This window comes from Macaca mulatta, chromosome 17 (genome assembly GCF_049350105.2).
Source record: "Macaca mulatta isolate MMU2019108-1 chromosome 17, T2T-MMU8v2.0, whole genome shotgun sequence".
Classification (NCBI taxonomy): domain Eukaryota; kingdom Metazoa; phylum Chordata; class Mammalia; order Primates; family Cercopithecidae; genus Macaca; species Macaca mulatta.
Window position 1 is genome coordinate 25514019 of NC_133422.1, and position 19558 is coordinate 25533576.

At 35.3% G+C, this 19558-nt stretch overlaps 1 protein-coding gene across 1 annotated transcript in view; it reads left to right on the plus strand.

The window, feature by feature from the left end:
* The window catches only part of LRRC63 (leucine rich repeat containing 63), a 63415-nt gene that overhangs the window by 26067 nt on the left and 17790 nt on the right, over window positions 1-19558 (plus strand). The window contains exons 5-6 of the mRNA XM_015121039.3: window positions 8797-8895; window positions 12734-12870. Coding sequence (XP_014976525.3) covers window positions 8797-8895; window positions 12734-12870 — 236 coding nt within the window. The remainder of the gene's footprint in view (window positions 1-8796; window positions 8896-12733; window positions 12871-19558) is intronic.

Below are 19558 nucleotides of genomic sequence, written 5' to 3' on the forward strand. Positions count from 1 at the left end.
AAAGAGAGAGAGAATGTACAAATAACTAACATTAGTCATGAAAATTGAAATATTACAACTGGTCTTACAAAAATAAAGGGGATTGTAAAAGAATACTTTAAATGATTGTACACTAATGAATAATATAACCTAGATTAAATGGAAACATTTCTAGAAAAACACAAATTACAGACTCAAGAACAAATAAAAATCCGAGCAGACATTTAACAAGTAATGAGATTAAGTCAGTAACAAAAAACTTCCAAACAAAGTAAAATCCAGGACCAGATGGGCCTAATATCAGGCAACCCTAATTTCAGACAAAACAGGCTTTAAACCAACAAAGATCAAAAAAGACAAAGAAAGGCGTTACATAATGTTAAAGGGCTCAGTTCAACAAGAAGACGTAACTATCCTAAATATATATGCACCCAATACAGGAGCAGCCAGATTCATAAAGCAAATTATTAGATTCCTACAAAAAGACTGAGGTTCCCTCATAATGAATAGTGGGAGACATCAACACTCCACTGACAGCATTAGACAAATCATCAAGGCAGAAAATTAACAAAGATATTCAACATTGGACAAAAATGGATCTGGACCTTTACAGAACTCTACCCCTAAAACAACAGAATTCTTCCCATTTCCACATGACACATACTCTAAAATCAACCATGTAATCGAACACAAAACAAGTCTCAGCAAATGAAAAATAATTGTATTAGTACATTGTCATACTGCTATGAAGAAATACCCGAGACTGGGTAATTTATAAATAAAAAGAGGTTTAATGGACTAACAGTTCCACATGGCTGGGGAGGTCTCACAATCATGGCAGAAGGCAAAGGAGAAGCAATGACACGTCTTACATGACGGCAAGCAAGCATGTGCAGGGGAACTGCCCTTTATAAAACCATCAGCTCTCACGTGACTTATTCATTTTCATCACAAGAAAAACTCACCCCTATGATGCATTTACCTCCCACCAGATCCCTCCCACGACACATGGATTATGGGAGCTACAATTCAAGATGATATTTGGGTGGGGACACAGGCAAACCATATCAATAACCAAAATTATACCAAACACAATCTTGGACCACAGTACAATAAAAATAGAAGTCAAGACTTTTAAAATCACTCATACCATGCAGTTACATGAAAATTAAATGACATACTCCTGAATGACTCTTGGGTAAATCTGAAATTAAGGTAGAAAAGAAGTACTTTGAAATTAATGAGAATAAAAATACAGCATATTAGAATCTCTGGTACACAGCTAAGGCAATGTTAAGCAGGAAATTCATAGCACTAAATGTCCACATCAGGAAGTTAGAAAGATGTTAAATTAGTAACCTAACATTAAAACTGAAAGAACTAGAGAAGCAAGAGTAAACCAACCCCAAAGCTAGCAGAAGACAAGAAATAACCAAAGTCAGAGCTGAACTAAAGAAAACTGAGACACAAAAAAGAATTCAAAAGATCAGCAGATCCAGGAGTTGATTTTTTGGGGAAAAAAAAAATTAGTAATATAGGACACTAGCTAGACTAATAAAGAAGGAAGAGAAAATCCAAATACAATTAGAAATAACAAAGGAGAAGTTATTCCTGACCCCACAATAATAAAAATAACCATCAGAAACAACTACAGACACCTCTCTGCACACAAAGTAGAAAACCTAGAAGAGATGGATAAATTCCCAGACACATACATCCTCCCAAGACTGAACCAGGAAGAAGTTGATTCCCTGAACAGACCAATAATGAGCTCCAAAACTGAATCAGTAGTAAATAGCCCACCAACCAAGAAAAGCCCAGTGCCACACAGATTCACAGCTGAATTCTACCAGATGTACAAAGCAGAGCTTGTACCATTTCTGGTGAAACTATTCCAAAAAATTGAGGAGGAGGAGCTCCTCCCTAACTAATTCAGTGATGCTGGCATCATCCTGATGCCAAAACCTGGCAGAGACACAACAACAACAACAACAACAAAAAACAACAAAACTTCAGGCCAATATTCTTGATGAACACTGATGCAAAAATCTTCAACAAAATACTAGCAAACTGAATCCAGCAGCACATCAAAAAGCTTATCTACTATGATCAAGTAGGCTTTATCCCTGGGATGCAAGATTGGTTCAACATATGCAAATCAATACATGTGATTCATCACACAAACAGAACTAAAAACAAAAACTATATGATTATCTCAATAGATGTAGAAAAGGTTTTTAATAAAATTCAACATCACTACATGTTAAACACTCTCCATAAAGTAGGTATTGAAGAAACAACCTCAAAATAATAAGAGCCACCTATGACAGACTGACAGCCAACATCATACAGAATGGGCAGAAGTTGGAAGCATTCCCCTTAAAAACTGGAACAAGTCAAGGATGTCCTCTCTCTCTCTCTCTTTTTTTTTTTTTTTTTTTTTTTTGTTTTTTGAGACAGAGTCTCGCTCTATTGCCCAGGCTGGAGTGCAGTGGTGTGATCTCGGCTCACTGCAAGGTCCACCTCCCAGGTTCACGCCATTCTCCTGCCTTAGCCTCCCGAGTAGCTGGGACTACATGCGCCCACCATGACGCCCATCTAAATTTTTTGTAATTTTAGTAGAGACGGGGTTTCACCATGTTAGCCAGGATAGTCTCGATCTGCTGGCCTCGTGATCCACCCGCCTCGGCCTTCCAAAGTGCTGGGATTACAGGCGTGAGCCACTGTACCCAGCCAAGGATGCCCTCTCTCAACACTCCTATTCAACAAAGTATTGGAAATCCTGACCAGGGTAATCAGGCAAGAGAAAGAAAGAAAGAACATCCAAATAGGAAGAGAGGAAGCTAAACTATCCCTATTTGCAAATGGCATGATCCCATATGTAGAAAACCTCGTAGTCTCAGCCCCAAAGCTCCTTAAGCTGATAAACAACTTCAGCAAAATCTCAGACTACAAAATCAATGTGCCAAAATCACAGACATTCTTATACACCAACAACAGTCAAGCTAAGAGCCAAATCAGGAACACAGTCTCATTCACAATTGCCACATAAAGAATAAGATCTTTAGGAATACAGCTAACCAAGGATGTGAATGATCTCTACAAGGAGAACTACGAAACACAAAGTTCAAAGGAATCAGAGATGACACAAGCAAATGGAAAAACATTCCATGCTCATGGATAGGAAGAATCAATATTAATAAAATGGCCATACTGACAAAAGCAATTTATAGATTGAATGGTATTCCTATTAAACTACCAGTGACATTCTTCACAGAACTAGAAAAAACCATTATAAAATTCATATGGAACCAAAAAAGAGCCTGACTAGCCAAGGCAAACCTAAGCAAAAAGAGAAAAGCTAGAGGCATCATGCTACCTGCCTTCGAACTATACTAGAGGGCTACAGCATGGTGCTGGTACATAAACAAACACACAAACCAATGGAACTGAATAGAGAACTCAGAAACAAGGCTGCATACCTACAACTATCTGATCTTTGACAAAGCTGACAAAAACAAGCAATGGGGAAAGGATTCCCTATTCAATAAATGGTGCTGGGATAACTGGCTAGCCATATGCAGAAGATCGAAATTGGACCCCTTCCATATACTATATACAAAAATTAACTCAAGATATATTAAAGACTTTAATGTAAAATGCAAAACTATAAAAACCCTGGAGGACAACCTAGGCAATACTATTTAGGGCATAGGAATGAGCAAAGATTTAATGATAAAGACACCAAAGCAATTGCAACAAAAGCAAAAATTGACAGATGGGGTCTAATTAAACTAAAGAGCTTCTGCATTACAACGAAAATTATCAACAGAGTGAACAGACAGCCTACAGAATGGGAGAGAAATTTTGCAAACTATGCATCTGACAAAGGCCTAATATCCAGCATTTATAAGGAACTAAAACAAACAACCCCATTAAAAAGTGGGCAAAGGCCATGAACAGACACTCCAAAAGAAGACATACATGTGACCAACAATCATGAAAAAAGCTCAACATCACTGATCATTAGAGAAATGCAAATCAAAGTCACAATAAGATACCATCTCACATCAGGCAGGATAGCTATTACTAAAACGAAAAAAATAACAGATGCTGTTGAGGTTGTGGAGAAAAAGGAACATTTATACACTCTTGGTGGGAGTGTAAATTAGTTCAACCATTGTGGAAGACAGTGTGACAATTCCTCTAAAACCTAAAAACAGAAATACCATTTGACCCAGCATCCCATTACTGGGTATATACCCAAACCAATATAAATTATTCTATTATAAAGACACATGCGTGTGTTTATGGCAGCACTCTTTGTGATAACAAAGTCATGGAATCAACCTAAATGCACATCAATGATAGACTGGATAAAGAAAATGTGGTACATATACACCATAGAATACTATGCTACCATTTAAAAGAACAAGAGCATGTCTTTTGTGGGAACATGGATGGAGCTGGAGGCCATTATACTTAGCAAACTAACTCAGGGACAGTAAACCAAATATTTCATGTTCTCACTTATAAGTGGGAGCTAAATAATGAGTACACACGGACACATAGAGGGGAACAACATGCACTGGATCCTATTGGAAGGTGGAGGGTGGGAAGAGGGAGAGGGTTGGGAAAAATAACTAATGGGTACTAGGCTTAATACTTGGGTGATTAAATAATCTGTACAAGAAACCCCCATGACACAAGTTTTCCTATATAATAAATCTGCATGTGTATCCCTGAACTTAAAATAAAAGCTAAATTAAAAAAAAAAAAAAGACCTAGAAAACATATTTAAGGAAATAATGGCTGAGATTTTCCCAAATCTGGAGATAACCAGTAGCACCCAAATACAGGAAATTCAAAGGTCACCAATTAGATTCAATGCAGGAGGAATTTCCCAAGGTACATCATAATCAAATTAGCAAAAATCAAAGAGAAAGAATATTTGCAGCACAAACAATAAAGAAACATATGACATTCAACAGAGCCCCAGTACAGCTTTTAGCAGCTTATTCAGCAGAAACCCTGCAGGCTAGGAGAGAGTGTTGAAGGGGAGGAAAAAAAAAAAAAACAACCCTCTTGACTGAGACTACTATACCCATTAAAGTGTCTCTTCAAACACAAAGGAGAGATAAAGACTTTCCCCAAATAACAAAAGCGGAAGGAACTCATGAACACCAAACCTGTCCAAAAAATGCTACAGGGAGTCCTTCCATCTGGGAGAAATAGACTGTAAGGTGTAACAAGAAAACATTTCAAAATATAAAACTCACTGCTGAAAATAAGAAAATTGAAAACTAGACAAATTCAGAACGTATTAATACTGTAATTGTGGTAAGTAAACCACTTACATCTTAAATATGAAGACTAAAAGACAAAACTATTAAAAACAACAATTGCAACAGCTGGTTAAGAGATAGGCAATATGGAAGGATGTAAATTGAAACATCAAGAAGTCAAAATATGTAGAAGGTGCTATTAAAGTGTGGAGTTTGTTTTTGATGCTTTTCCTTGCGAGCAAAGTTAAGTTGTCATCAGTTTAAAATTACCTATTATATCATGGTTTTTGTAAGCCTCATGGTAACCACAAAGCATAAACCTGTAATAGCACAGAATCCAAACATATTACTAGAGAAAATTACTTAAACACAAAGTCAGGTAGTAAGAGAGGTAAAAAGGAAGAAAGGATTCACACAATAAGCAGAAAACGAATAACAAAATGACAACAGGAAACCCTTACCTATCAATAAAAACCTTGAATATAAGTAAATAAATAAATAATATCAGCCCCAGCTATATGCTGTCTATAAGAAACTCACTTTCTCTATAAAGACACAGGCTGAAAATGAAGGGATGGACAAAGATATTCCACATACACTGAAACCAAAAAAGAGCATGAGCAGCTATACTTATATCAGATAAAGTAAACTTTAAGTCAAGAATGGTAAGACAAGGAGGGCCATCGTATAAAAATCAAGAGGAGAGGCTGGTCTCGAACTCCCGACCTCAGGTGATCCACCCACCTCGGCCTCCCAAAGTACTGGGATAACAGGCGTGAGCCACCACACCCGGTCCTTGGTTATAAGCTTTAAAGAATTTGTTTGCTATTTTGCACATTTCTGCCTTAAGACTGTGTTTCTAGCAACTATTTAAAGTTATAAACTCTTCATTGATAAAGAATAAATCTTATATCACTAAAAGATGAATATGCAATAAGATGTTTTCAGACAAAGAAAAGCTGAATTCGTTTTTCTCAAGCTTATCTCTACTACAAGAAATGTTGGAAAAAAGCCTGAGGAGTTAAAAAAAGAAAAAAATTAGACCAAATAGAAACCTAGTTAATTAAGAAATAATGAATAGCACCACAAGTGGTAAATACATCAGTGAATATAAAGGACCTTTTAAAACAATCTTGAAATCTCTTTAAAAGAATACTGATTATTTAAAATAAATACATTAACCATATATTGTGGGTGTTATAGCTAATATAAAAGTAAAATATTTGACAACAGGAGTACAAAAGTTTGAAAGGGGCTAAATGTATGTATCTATTATAAGGTTCTTTTTTTTCTTACCCTTTTCTATGGTGCTGATACTGAAAGATTCTTTAATCATGAAGTAGTAGAATATTTTTTGAAGGGTGGTTGTGTTAAGGCACATACTGTGATCTTTAAAGAAGTCACTTTTTTAATAACACTAAGGAGAATAACAAGAAAGTCATTTAAAAAAAAATGATGTTTGAACAAATGGTCTGTTCACAGCAAAGAAGGCAAGAAAAGAATAGAGGAATAAGGCTGAGTGCTGTGGCTTATGCCTGTAATCTCAGTGCTTTGTGAAGTCAAGGCAGGAGGATTCCTTGATGCCAGGTGTTTGAGGACAGCCTAGGCAACATAGCAAGACCCTGTCTCTACAAATTTTCTGTTTAGAAATTAGCCAAGAATGGTGATATGTACCTGTAGTTCTAGCTACTCAGGAGGCTGAGGAAGATCACATGAGCCCAGGAATTTGAGGTTTTAGTGAGCTATGATTGTGCCACTGGACTCCAGGCAGGGTGACTGAGCGAGACCGTGTCTCTAAAAAAAAAGGAGAATAGAGAATAGAAGAACAGAAACAGATCAGACAAACAGAAAAAAGCACCAAAATGGTAAACTTTAGCCTAAACATATTAGTAATTTTGTTAAATGTAAATGGGTTAAACATCACAATAAAAAAATAGAGATCGTCAAACTGGCCAATGAAGTACCACTCAATTATTTGCTATTTACAGGAAGCGTACTTAAATAAAGACACTGATGGTTAAAAAGTAAAACTGGAAAAAGATAACAGTAGGCATTATAAAGCTCTTAGGGCTGTATTAGCTGACTAAGTAGAAAATAATACTAAAGAAAAAGAGTATTACCAAGTATAAAGAGAAGTGTGAAAATGTTTAAACGGTCAATTCATCAAGAAGACAGAACAATCTAAATGTGTATAGATATAATAAGAATGCCTCAAAATTCGTCAATCAAAATTTAACAGAACTAAAGTGAGAAGTAGAACAATTCACCATCATAACTGGATATTAGACTTAACATATCTTGATCAAGAATTGATATGTGTAGTAAAAAACAATTCAGTAAAGATATAGAAGATCTGAAATAACTCCAGAAACTAACTTGACCTAATTAACATTTATAGAATGATACATCCAATAGCTGCAGAATAAACATTACTTTTTAGGTACACATAGAACAATTTCAAGATATATGTTGGGCCATAAAACATATCTCAGGAAATTTTAAAAGATTGAAATATTGTAGTTCTCATACCACAACAGAAATAAAATAGAAGTCACAGTAAGATATCTAGAAAAGTACCAAATATTTGTGCTAAATATTAATGTAAATATTAAAAAGCACGAAGTGTTTGGAAATGAAACAACACACTAATTAAAAAATAGGTCAAGAAAGAAAGCACCAAGGAAATCAGAAATGTTTTAAACTGAATGACAATGAAGACAGTACAGAAATTGGCACATTTAACAAGAAGTTTCAGGTAGATGCTGGATTAACAGATAGAAATCAGAGAAATAAAGGTAGAGATATAAAAAGGAGTAAAGAAAATAATTATATATAAAATAGATTCAATTATATTTCAGCACAAAGCAATGTTTGCTTGTTAGTGATTGAACTAATTCTGTCACGCATATAATACTACACTTGTCACACACATAAATACTTAGTCTGATATGGTTTGGGTCTGTGTCCTCACCAAGTCTCATGTCAAATGGTAATCTCCAGTGCTGAAGGTGGGGCCTAGTGGGAGGTGATTGGATCATGGGGATGGATTTGCTGTTCTCCTGATAGCAAGCGAGTTCTCATGAGATCTCTTAGTTTTAAAGACCTCCCTGGTCTTCCTGCTGCTATGACCGTGTAAGACTGCTTCCCCCTTCACCTTCTGCTATGATTTTAAGTTTCCTGAGGCCTCCCCAGAAGCCAAGCAGATGCTGCCATGCTTTCTCTACAGCCTGGAGAACCATGAGCCAATTAAACCTCTTTTCTTTATAAATTACCCGGTGTCAGATATCTCTTTATAGCAGTGTGAGAACAGCCTAATGCATAGTGTTTCTATTTTGCTTCCATCTTTTACATACCAAAGAAATTATTAACACGACAGACTAAAAAAAAATTAATAGATGACGAGTATAGGCTTGTTAGTATATTGTGTAAAACGTTCTCATTCAAATTATGTGCTGATTTTGTTTTACTCTTGTATAAACTATTTTGTGCCTTGTTCATGATTAACTTCTTATCTCTTGTCACTTTCTTTTAGGGCTTTTTTATACTACATTGTCCAGACTTAACACCTTTAGCTTTCCAGTTGATATATCTTAATTTGTCATTTAATGATCTTCGTTACTTTCCCACAGAAGTGAGTCCATTTTATTGTTATATACTGATGTAACTTATTGTGTATAATAATTATAATAAAAATAGACATCTTTTAATACCTCGAAGTTACTATAAAGTGCTGTAAATGTATTTTGGATTGCATCTTTTGAATGGCTTATTTTCAGAAGCACAAAATGTACAGTACATCTTTCTTAGGAAGTCCCATGATGTAATCCTCAAACAATATGTTATAATGAGGCTCTCAAATGTGTTCTCATAATTCTATAATGTATATTAAATATTTATTCTTCTAACTCTGAATGTAATCTAAAATAAACCTTATTTATATGCTAATTGGAAGCTTTAAAAGCAAACATGCAGTGTTGTAACAAATTTTAATTACCAAAGGATAAAATATAATATTCTGCTTAATAAAATGTATGAAGGATAATCAGATATGGGATTAGCTAATTTAATATCATTTTAAGTGAATGAATCATTATGAATAATTAGGACAAATTGTGTTTTTAGTGTCTTTAGTCATTGTTTCATTGATTACTGGGTAATTGGTGGTTTTGTGAATTGATTTCCAGAGTATTGTCTTTCAGCGAGTTGATTTTTGGCAAATGTACTTTCTTCCTATTTCAATCATATACTATTGAAAACATATATTTTCCATACTTTCTCTATAATACCATGTTTTTATTTTCAATTGGAGAAATTATTTCTTTTCTAATATGTTACACCAGTTTTGTTAATATGACTGGGAGAAATTGACAAGAATTCCCAAGGAATATAGAGATCTGAGTTCTTCACACTAATTTAACTTTTCTTCTAAGTAGATACAGGTAATATTTGTGTATCTGCCAAAGAAAATTCCATCCACTAAAAAATAAATGTGTGAAGACAAGAGGGCTAGTCACATGTAAGATATGAAGTGCTCATTATTAAAGTGGCAGAGATCAACTTGTCATTAAAATGCAGGTCTGTGTTATATAGCTATAGGTAAAATATTCCAATGAAGATGGTACTATCTAGGCTTAGAGGGGCTATTTTGGGGACAGGCTGATGAGGACCAGTTGTTAGCATGGCATAAAGGCAATGAATAGAAGGCTGGGGACTGAGGTAAGTGGGGTGATTCAAATTATTACCGGTTTCATGGAAAATTCAAGATGGTTGAATCAGGCTGAGTGCAGTGTCCACTAAAATAGTTTAGGATGGGAGAAGGTAGAAGCAGAAATGTTAAATAAAGATTAATATCGCAAACTCTATATACATATACTCGGTCTTCTTCTCTAAGATTCTTAAACAGTCATAAAATCAAATATAATACTAAGTATAATAATGTGTTGTTAGGTCTGTAACATATATGGATATGATATACATGGAAATTATAGACACAAAAGGAAGAAGGAATTGAATATATATGAAGAACATTTCATATCTCACTGGAATTAAGTTAGTATAAATCTGAAGTAAATTCTGATAAGGTATATATTATAACCTCTAAACAATCACTAAGAAAAGAACTCAAGAGAACATACTAAAAACACTTACTGAAGTCATAAAATGTTACACTAGAACATATTCACTTGATGCAAAAGAAAGTAGTAGGGGAGGAATTAAAAGAACATATGACATATAGAAAGCTAAAAGTGAAATGACAGATATAAATCCAATCATGTCAATAATAACATTAAACGTGAATATATCAAACAATCCCTCAAAAGATACAGATAGACTGTACAAAATTATACAAGTTCTTTTATAGATTCAGTGAGACACTGTCTGCAGGAAACACACTTAAGATTAAAAGAAACACACTTAAGATTGAAGAGGTTGAAGCGAAAAGCATGAGAAAATATATATCATGCAAACAGCAACAATAGAAATGCTGGAGAGACTATACTAATATCAGAAAAAATGTATTTTAAAGCAAAAAAAGTTACTAGAAATAAAAAGGGACATTTGTCAATTTATCAGATAATAGAACATTATAAACAAGTGTTTATTTAGTAACAGAACCCCAAAGTATATGAAACAAAAACTAGAAGAATTGGAGGAATAGAAAATTCAACTGTAACAATTGGACACTTCAATATCCCACTTTCAATAATGAATAGAAAAATTAGTCAGAAGAACAAGAGGGAAATAGAATTGAACAACACTATAAACCAATTAGACCTAATAAATCTGTATGGAATGTATTAGAGTCTAACTCAAACCAACAGCAGCAGAATACACAATTCTCAAGTTCATATAGAACATTTTCCAGGATAAATCGTATATTAGGCTACAAAATAAGTCTCAATAAATTTAAAAGGATTGAAAAATCACAAAAGTCTACTTTTGGCTACAGTGGAATTAAATTATAAACCAAAAACTGAAAGAAATTTGGAAATTCACAAATATATGGAAATTAAGCAACATACTCCTAAATAACCAGTGGGTCAAATAATAAGTTATAAGTGAAATTAGAAAATATTTTTAGATAAATAAAAATGAAAGCACAACATACCAAAATTTCCGAGCTGCATTACAGAGTACTCAGAGGGAAATTTATAGCTGTAAATGTAAATCTTTTAAAAAAGAAGAAATATCTCAAACTAACTTTTCATGTAAAGCCACTAGAAAAAAAAGAGCAAACTAAACCTAAACAAAGAATAAGCAAGGAGATAGTAAATATTAGTATAGAAATTAGTGAAATGGAAGATAGAAAAATAGAGAAAATTTTAAAACGGAAGTTATTACTTTAAAAAAATCAACAAAATTGACAAACCTTATGTAGACTCACAAGAGAAAAAGACAGAAGACTGATGTTACTAAAGACAAGGATGAAAGAAGAAACATCACTACTGACCTTATAGAAATTTAAAAAATTTAAAGAAAACACTATAAATAACTGTATACCAACTAATTAAATAACTTATGTGAAATGAACACATTCCTACAAAGGCACAAGAAGGGACTTTAGAAAATATGAATGACTCCATTATCCTAAAAATTGTATAGAAATGCAAAGGATTACAAAGAGCCAAAATAATTTTGAAGAGAAAGGCAAACATGGAGACTGATGCTTCCTGATTACAAGAATGAACCTGCTCTACTCCACCAATTTTGGACCTTTATGATGATAACAAGGTTGAATTTAATGTTAAACAGAACTAATGTAAGACCTTATTAATATTCACCAGAGAGAAATATACTAATCAATGTATATAACTATATATAAATATAATATATAATCAAGTATATATACTACCATTATATACAATGTATATAATGTATATACTACATTTATATACAATGTATATACTAATCAATGTATATAAAGATCATAGATTTAGTTATTTATTTGTTTTTCTTTTTAAAATTTGTATCCATTTAAGAGGAAAAAAATAGATTTAAATGGTTTATTCTATTTTTAAAACTTCACATGAAAAATCAGTGTATATGAAATTACTGTGATATCAAAAATAATCTGGCTATGACATCTGATACTTCTCTGATGACTAAGGTTAATTCCACCTATCTTCCTGGTTCTGCAGATATCTCCTTCCTCCCTCATTATTCCGTGATTGCCTCATATGAAACCGTGAGCTTGATCAGAAAGGGTGACTTTCACACTTAGAAAAGGATCATTCTTGAGTCAAAGTTGTATGAGTACAGTGGTTGCACTATTTCACCATATCATACATATTAATGCTGGTCACTTGTTTTGAAGGTTGACCGAGGGTGTTTACTGAGTTACGTGATATAGCCAATTAATGTTGCTATAATGATTCTACATTAGTTCAGAGAGTTTATAAAAGGTAACAAATAATAATTTGCATACTTTATTATTCTGCTCATGTTTGTTTCTCTTTTCTGTTCCCCAGATATTGTGTCTTAAAAATTTACAAATACTGAAATTGAGAAATAATCCTATCAAAGAAATTCCTTCTGAAATTCAACAACTTGAGTTCCTTAGAATTTTCACCATTGCTTTTAATTTAATTACTGTTCTTCCAACTGGGTAAGGTTGATAGTCTGAGATTATAAACACAGAAAATAATTTATAATTTTGAAAAAGATAAATTTCCCCTTTGAAAGCAGCTAACAACTTCTATTTAGTAATTTGTATTCTATTCTAATTAGCTAATATGCTTCTTCTTATGGTGTTAAAAACAATCCTACTAGCTACATACAGAGCAATTAATATGGGTCTAGTGACTATACATCTAGAAATATGTTATCTGAGTATGGGTTAAATTAACAGGAATTATCTAAAGCAGTTCAGGTGAGAGCCTTGCATCTATCTCTTGACAGCCTTTTTTTGGATATGGAAAGAGCACTGAATTTGGAATGAATGTACAATTTGTTAGATCATTAATTACAAACAAAACTGAATGAACATCTTTATAAATGAATTTGGATGCAATTCCTTAGTTACCACAAATAAAACTCTTATTTTGCAAAGTATTATTCAACTATTTATGAGTCCCTCTCTCTCTTTGTGCTTAGAGATTCAATTTGTTAAATTCTAATTGGAATAAGTATCTTGTTTGACATTTGGTTAAGGTTTTGGTTTAAAACTTTCATTAGGAGTTAAATAATTACTAGTCCATACGTGGGAAGAAATCCATCTCTTTTATGTCCAAATATCAGCATTCCTATGGAGTTGAAAGGGTCTTAGATATCATATAAGCCAATCTCCTTAGTTTATAGATTAGGAAATTGAGGCCAAGAATGATTAAATTACTTTCTCCAGATCGAATATATAATTACCATCAACTTTAAAGTCAAATATTTTTAGATATTGCAGTGATACACTTTGAATGTTATACTTTCATTCTTGTAATTAATTCAGCAGATATTCATGAAGCATCTATTTTAATATCGTGTGCTCCTAGGAGCTCACCACCTAAAAGGAAGGCAGATAATTGAATACAACTGAGTAAAGTAAAATAATGGAGATGTACACAGTAAAATGTATGAGTTATGTGTAACCCATTCCAAAGGGTGAGAGATGGTTCCCTGGAAGATGTGGTATTTGATCCAAAGATGACTGAGTGTGAATTAGGTGGATTAAACAGGAGAGACAACAAAGGATAGTTGGGCCAATAATAGGGTGGATATTTCTTCAATGAAAAGTTACAACATATATGAAAAGAAGCAGCATATATAACATGAGATGGGAAATACAAGCAGTTTGCTGTTTTTGAAGCTTAGAGGGCAATGCCAAGTGGTAATAAATGGTACAGATTATCTGGGAAGCCTTGTGAACTAAGGTAAAGAATTTATGCTGTATGCAGTGAGAAACCTTTACAGGTTTTCCATAGGTGTGTGGTAGAGTCAAACTTACATTTTAGGTTATTCTAGTGGCAGTGTGGAGGATGGATGTGAGAGGATAAACAGAATTAAAGGTGATCAGTTGGAAAGCCATTGCAGTAGTTCAAGCAAGAGATGAAGAGAACTTGGACCAAGGCAATGGTAGTGAGCATGGAGAAGGAGGAACAAATTGTTATGAAATTGAAGTAAAACCTGTAATACCTAGAATTGAGACACAGAGGCTATAAGGAACAGAAGAATCAAAGTAAAAAAAAAAAAAAGTCAATTCAAGGTAACACCCAGATTTCTAGTTAGAGTGAAACAATTCAATCATGTAAAATATATTTATTGAGTATTTATTAAATACTGGGCTCTGTCCTAAGCATTGGGTTTAGATTGTTAAAAGAAAGGGGCATGATCTTTTCCCTCACGGGGTTTAGAATCCAGAGAAGGATACAGGAATTTTAATAAATGCCATAATAAATATATGAATATATAAATATAAAACATTCTAAGGGCTTTGACTGAAAAGAACAATATGATGTCAGGAGAAAAAAAATTGAGTCACTAAGAAAGGCGTATCTGAGGAAATGACATTTAAGCAGAAGTTTATGAATCCAGGCCAAGAATAGGAAAAAGAATATTCATGCAGTGGGAATAACATGTGAGGTAGAAAGGCTTGGACTCCACAAAGGCTGACAGGAAGCCAGCATGGCTTAGAGTAAAACTCAGGTGAGGTTTAGGAGTTGGATGGGGACTATATCCCATGAAGCTCTGAGGGTCAGGTGAGACATTTATAATTTATTTAAAGTGCATTGAGAAGCCATTGGTTGTTTTTAAGCACAAGAGTGACAAGGCTGAGGAGGTTTGAATGAAGAAAAATAATGAGTTTTGTTTTAGATTAACATATTGGTTTTAGATTTCTGTTTTCCATCACAAATCTAGACTTAGACATATTAACCTCACAGGAGAGTTTTGTGCTGGAGATATTTCTGGAGAAATGTCTGTGTTTCAAAGACAGATAAAGAAGAAATTATAAAAGACTGAGGAAAAGCCTCAAATTGCATAAAGAGAACCAAGTGTATCATGGAAGTCAGGGAAGTGGATTATTTGGATTATTTTGAAAAAGAAGGATGACCAACAGTATCAAATACAATAGAGAAGCTCAGTAAGAGTAAAGGTGAGAACAGTTTTAGTGGAATGATGGCAATAAAAGCCAGCTTGCAGTGGGTTGTGATGGAATGGGAAGAGAGAAATTAGTAATAGTGTAGACCATTCTTTGTAGAACTTTAGAGGCAATGTGAGAAGAGCAATTAGATAAAAGCTATAGAGAATGTGAGATCTTAGAAACATTTTTGTTGTTAGATTTTTAAAGACTCAGGCATATTTACAGGATGTTGGAAAGAAACCAATAGGGAATAGATGGAAGATGTGGAAGGATGATAGATGATGCAGAATTTCACAGGAGATGGGAGGGGAAGAAGTCATCAGCTCAGGTGGAGATTCTGGTCTTGAACAGGAGGAGTAACCCTTATCTTCTAAAACTGGAGGTAGGTCCTAAAAATGAACATGTAAAATATATAGTTATAGGGGTAAGAAAACAGGAAATTCATTTAGTCAGCAAAGATTTATTTAGCTCCTATAATGCATCAGTTGAGAGAGATTACTATGAAATAACTTCAGATAATCTTTGAGAGCAAGAAGAATAATGATTGAAAAGAAATTTTAAAGAAAATTGTGATGATTTAGTATTGATATTGAGAGGAATGGAAAAGAACAGAGCACAGAAAAGTGAATGTTTGAGAGACGATGCTGTGGGCTTAGCTGAGACGGTTCTGGAAAATTCTAAAAGTCGATTGATACAACAAATGATTTTTTGAGTCTGACATCTTTCACTCAACATAAATTTTGGGGATTCACGCATGTTGTATATATCAGTATTCCATTCCTTTTTAATGATGACCTCATGTCACATGGCCTCAGCCATTTCAGCAAAGTCAAAAATAGAAATGGGATTAACTGGGAATGAAATCTGTGGACAAGTCTTTTGTCTTATGGAATGATACCCATGAAATACATGGGAACCCCAACAGGTTCTTGAAGATTTTATACTAATAGAAATGTTGCCAGAGTGTATTAAGGACAAAGACAGTATGAAATGAAAAAACGCTGACAGATCTCCAAAATTCCATGGTCAGGAAACAGCTGAATATGTGTGCCAACTTTCATGAAAAAGGGAGGATGATTCAGAGGGTGGTGCCAGGAACCGGGGAGGATGAAGCCAGGAGCACAGAAGGTGGAGCTGTGATTCCAAAAGACAGAGCCAGGAGCCAGGAGGGCAGAAACTGGAAAGTAGGCGGCAGAGCTGGGAGCTACTGCTCATTATTCCCAGGCCTGGAAACCAAATGAAGTTTACTCAGTCCTATTTCAGAATTGCTTGGGATTGGTAATTCCTGTTTACCTTTCATTTTCTCCCTTTTGGACCAGAATATCTATAACTTATCCTATGCCTGTCTCACAGATGTATTTTGAGAGCAGATAACTTGTTTCTTTAATATCATAGATCCACAAATGGAGAAAAGTTGTACTTCTGGATGGGTTATATCTGGAGCCTCACCTATACCTCACCTACACCTATGAGATATGAGACTTCGGAGATTTAGATGAGATGTTGAACTTTGAGTTGATGCTGTAAAGGGTTAAGACCTTTCAGGAGATTGAGATAAGTGAATGCATTTTGCATGTGGGATAGATGTGAATCTTTAGGGATGAACTGTGATAGGCAGAATAATGGTCCCCAGAGATGTTTGTATTCTACCAGAACCTGTGAATATGTTATATTACAGGGCAAAGGGAAATTACGTTTGGAGATGAAATTAAGGGTTCTAATCAGCTGATCTTAAAGTAGGGAGATTATTCTAGATTAGTTGAGTGGTCCCAGTCAAATCACATGAGCTCTTAAAAATGGAAGGGGGATGCAGGAGCATTTGTCAGATACCACCTGAGGACTTGGCTTGCTTTTGTTGGTTTTGAAGATGGAGGAAGGGAGCCATGAGTCAAGGAATGAGGCAGCTTGAAAACCTGGGAATGGCCTTCAGCATACGGCCAACAAGAAAACAAGGGCCTCAGTTCTACAGCCGGAAAGAACTGAATTCTTCCAATAGCCTGCATGAGTAAGGAAACAGATTTTTCTAGAGCCTCCAGATAGGAATGCAGTCCTACTGATGCCTTAATGTTAGTAGGGTGAGACCTGTGCAGACTTCTGACCTACATAACTATAATTAACAAATCTGTGTTGTTGTACACCACTGTTTGTGTTGCAATTTGTTATGGCAGTAACAGCTAAACTAAAACTAAAACTAAACCAGTCAAAGATTTCAACTCTTGTGGGGAGTTGAAACTCTTGTTTATTTTGGTGGCTAAGTATTGTATTTAAAAGATTGTCTTTTTAATTCTTTTCATTATTAGTCTTTTTCTTATAGTTTCCGTATGTTAAAATATGCACACATATTTTTTCCCAGATTTATTATTTTGGTACCTTCTCAAAGTTTTACTAAAAGTATAATGGAGTACTTTCACTGTTATCTTTGCATTCCTAACAAGATCTTGCTAAGTTTCATGAGACTCAAAGTGATAGAGTAGAAAAAGCAAGATACTTACAGAGGCAAGCTCTGCCCTTTATGTGCTATAGACTCTGGCAAGCCACTGACCTACTCTTTTTTTTTTTTTCTTTTTCTTTTTTTTTTTTTGAGACAGAGTCTTGCTCTTGTTGCCCAGGCTGGAGTGCAACGGCAGGATCTTGGCTCACCACAACCTCTGCCTCCCAGGTTCAAGCAATTCTTCTGTTTCAGCCTCCTGAGTAGCTGGGATTACAGGCATGGCCACCATGCCTGGCTAATTTTTTGTATTTTTAGTCGAGACTGGGTTTCACCATATTGGCCAGGATGGTCTCGAACTCCTGACCTCGTGATCCGCCCACCTCGGCCTCCCACAGTGCTGGGATTACAGGCGTGAGCCCCCGTGCCAGACCCTGACTTACTCTTAACTTCAGTTTCCATCTGAAAGTTTAGAAAACTAACACTTGTTGGCCGGGCGCGGTGGCTCAAGCCTGTAATCCCAGCACTTTGGGAGGCCGAGACGGGCGGATCACAAGGTCAGGAGATCGAGACCATCCTGGCTAACACGGTGAAAGCCCGCCTCTACTAAAAAATACAAAAACCTAGCCGGGCGAGGTGGCGGGCGTCTGTAGTCCCAGCTACTGGGGAGGCTGAGGCAGGAGAATGGCGTGAACCCGGGAGGCGGAGCTTGCAGTGAGCTGAGATCCGGCCACTGCACTCCAGTCTGCTGGGCAACAAAGCGAGACTCTGTCTCAACAACAACAACAAAAAAAAAAAAAAAAGAAAGAAAAAAAGAAAACTAACACTTGTCTTCAAGGATGTTACAAAAATTAGGTAAGAAAATCTTGTAAATTGGCTGGGCGTGGTGGCTCACCATGTAATCCCAGCACTTTGGGAGGCCAGGGTGGGCGAATCACGAGGTCAGGAGATCAAGACCATCCTGGCCAACATGGTGAAACCCCATCTCTACTAAAAATACAAAAATTAACCGGGCATGGTGGCACGTGCCTGTAATCCCAGCTACTCAGGAGGCTGAGGCAGGAGAATCGCTTGAACCAGGGGAGGTGGAGGTTGCAGTGAACTGAGATCACGCAGCTGCACTCCAGCCCGGCGACAGAGTGAGATCCGTCTCAAAAAAAAAAAAAAAAAAAAAAAAATCTCGTAAATTATTTTTAAAATCCTTCAATTATTTTCACAGATTTGTCTCTTTTCCTTTATTTCTAAAATAAAATAAAAGGTGCAATATTTTTGAAATTATGTAACGATTGTTTCAATGTAGGGCAAATTAGAAGTTAATAAAGAAAAAAAATTGTATTTGAGTAAAGCACACACGTACTGAGGCCTACATTTTTGTTCCTAAGGTTTTGCTTTGAGCTGCTTAGGGCATACTGTGTGACGCAGCATGGAGGCAGGAAAGCTCAGCTTCCGCGGAAGAACAGGGGCCTCCTATTGGGGGCGGGTGGATCGACACGCCCATGTTATGCTTGGAACTTTATTACTATAAAAAGCTCTTTGATTTGTCTTTTCAACTCTCTTATAAAATGAAGCTAATGAATCACTTCAAAAATCCAAATTTTTTTTTCTCTTCCCAAAGCTTTTGTAGAAAAGATAAAAGATAAAAAAGGGAGAAAAAGGGAGGTGGGGTGAAGAAAAGTAAAGGACAGAGACAGGTTTTAGACTCATGCCCTGAGGTTATGCAGAAACAACTGTGGCAAAGGTTAAAACAAAAAGTCTTTATCTTTTCCTCAGTGGATAGCAGGAGAAAAATGACATAGA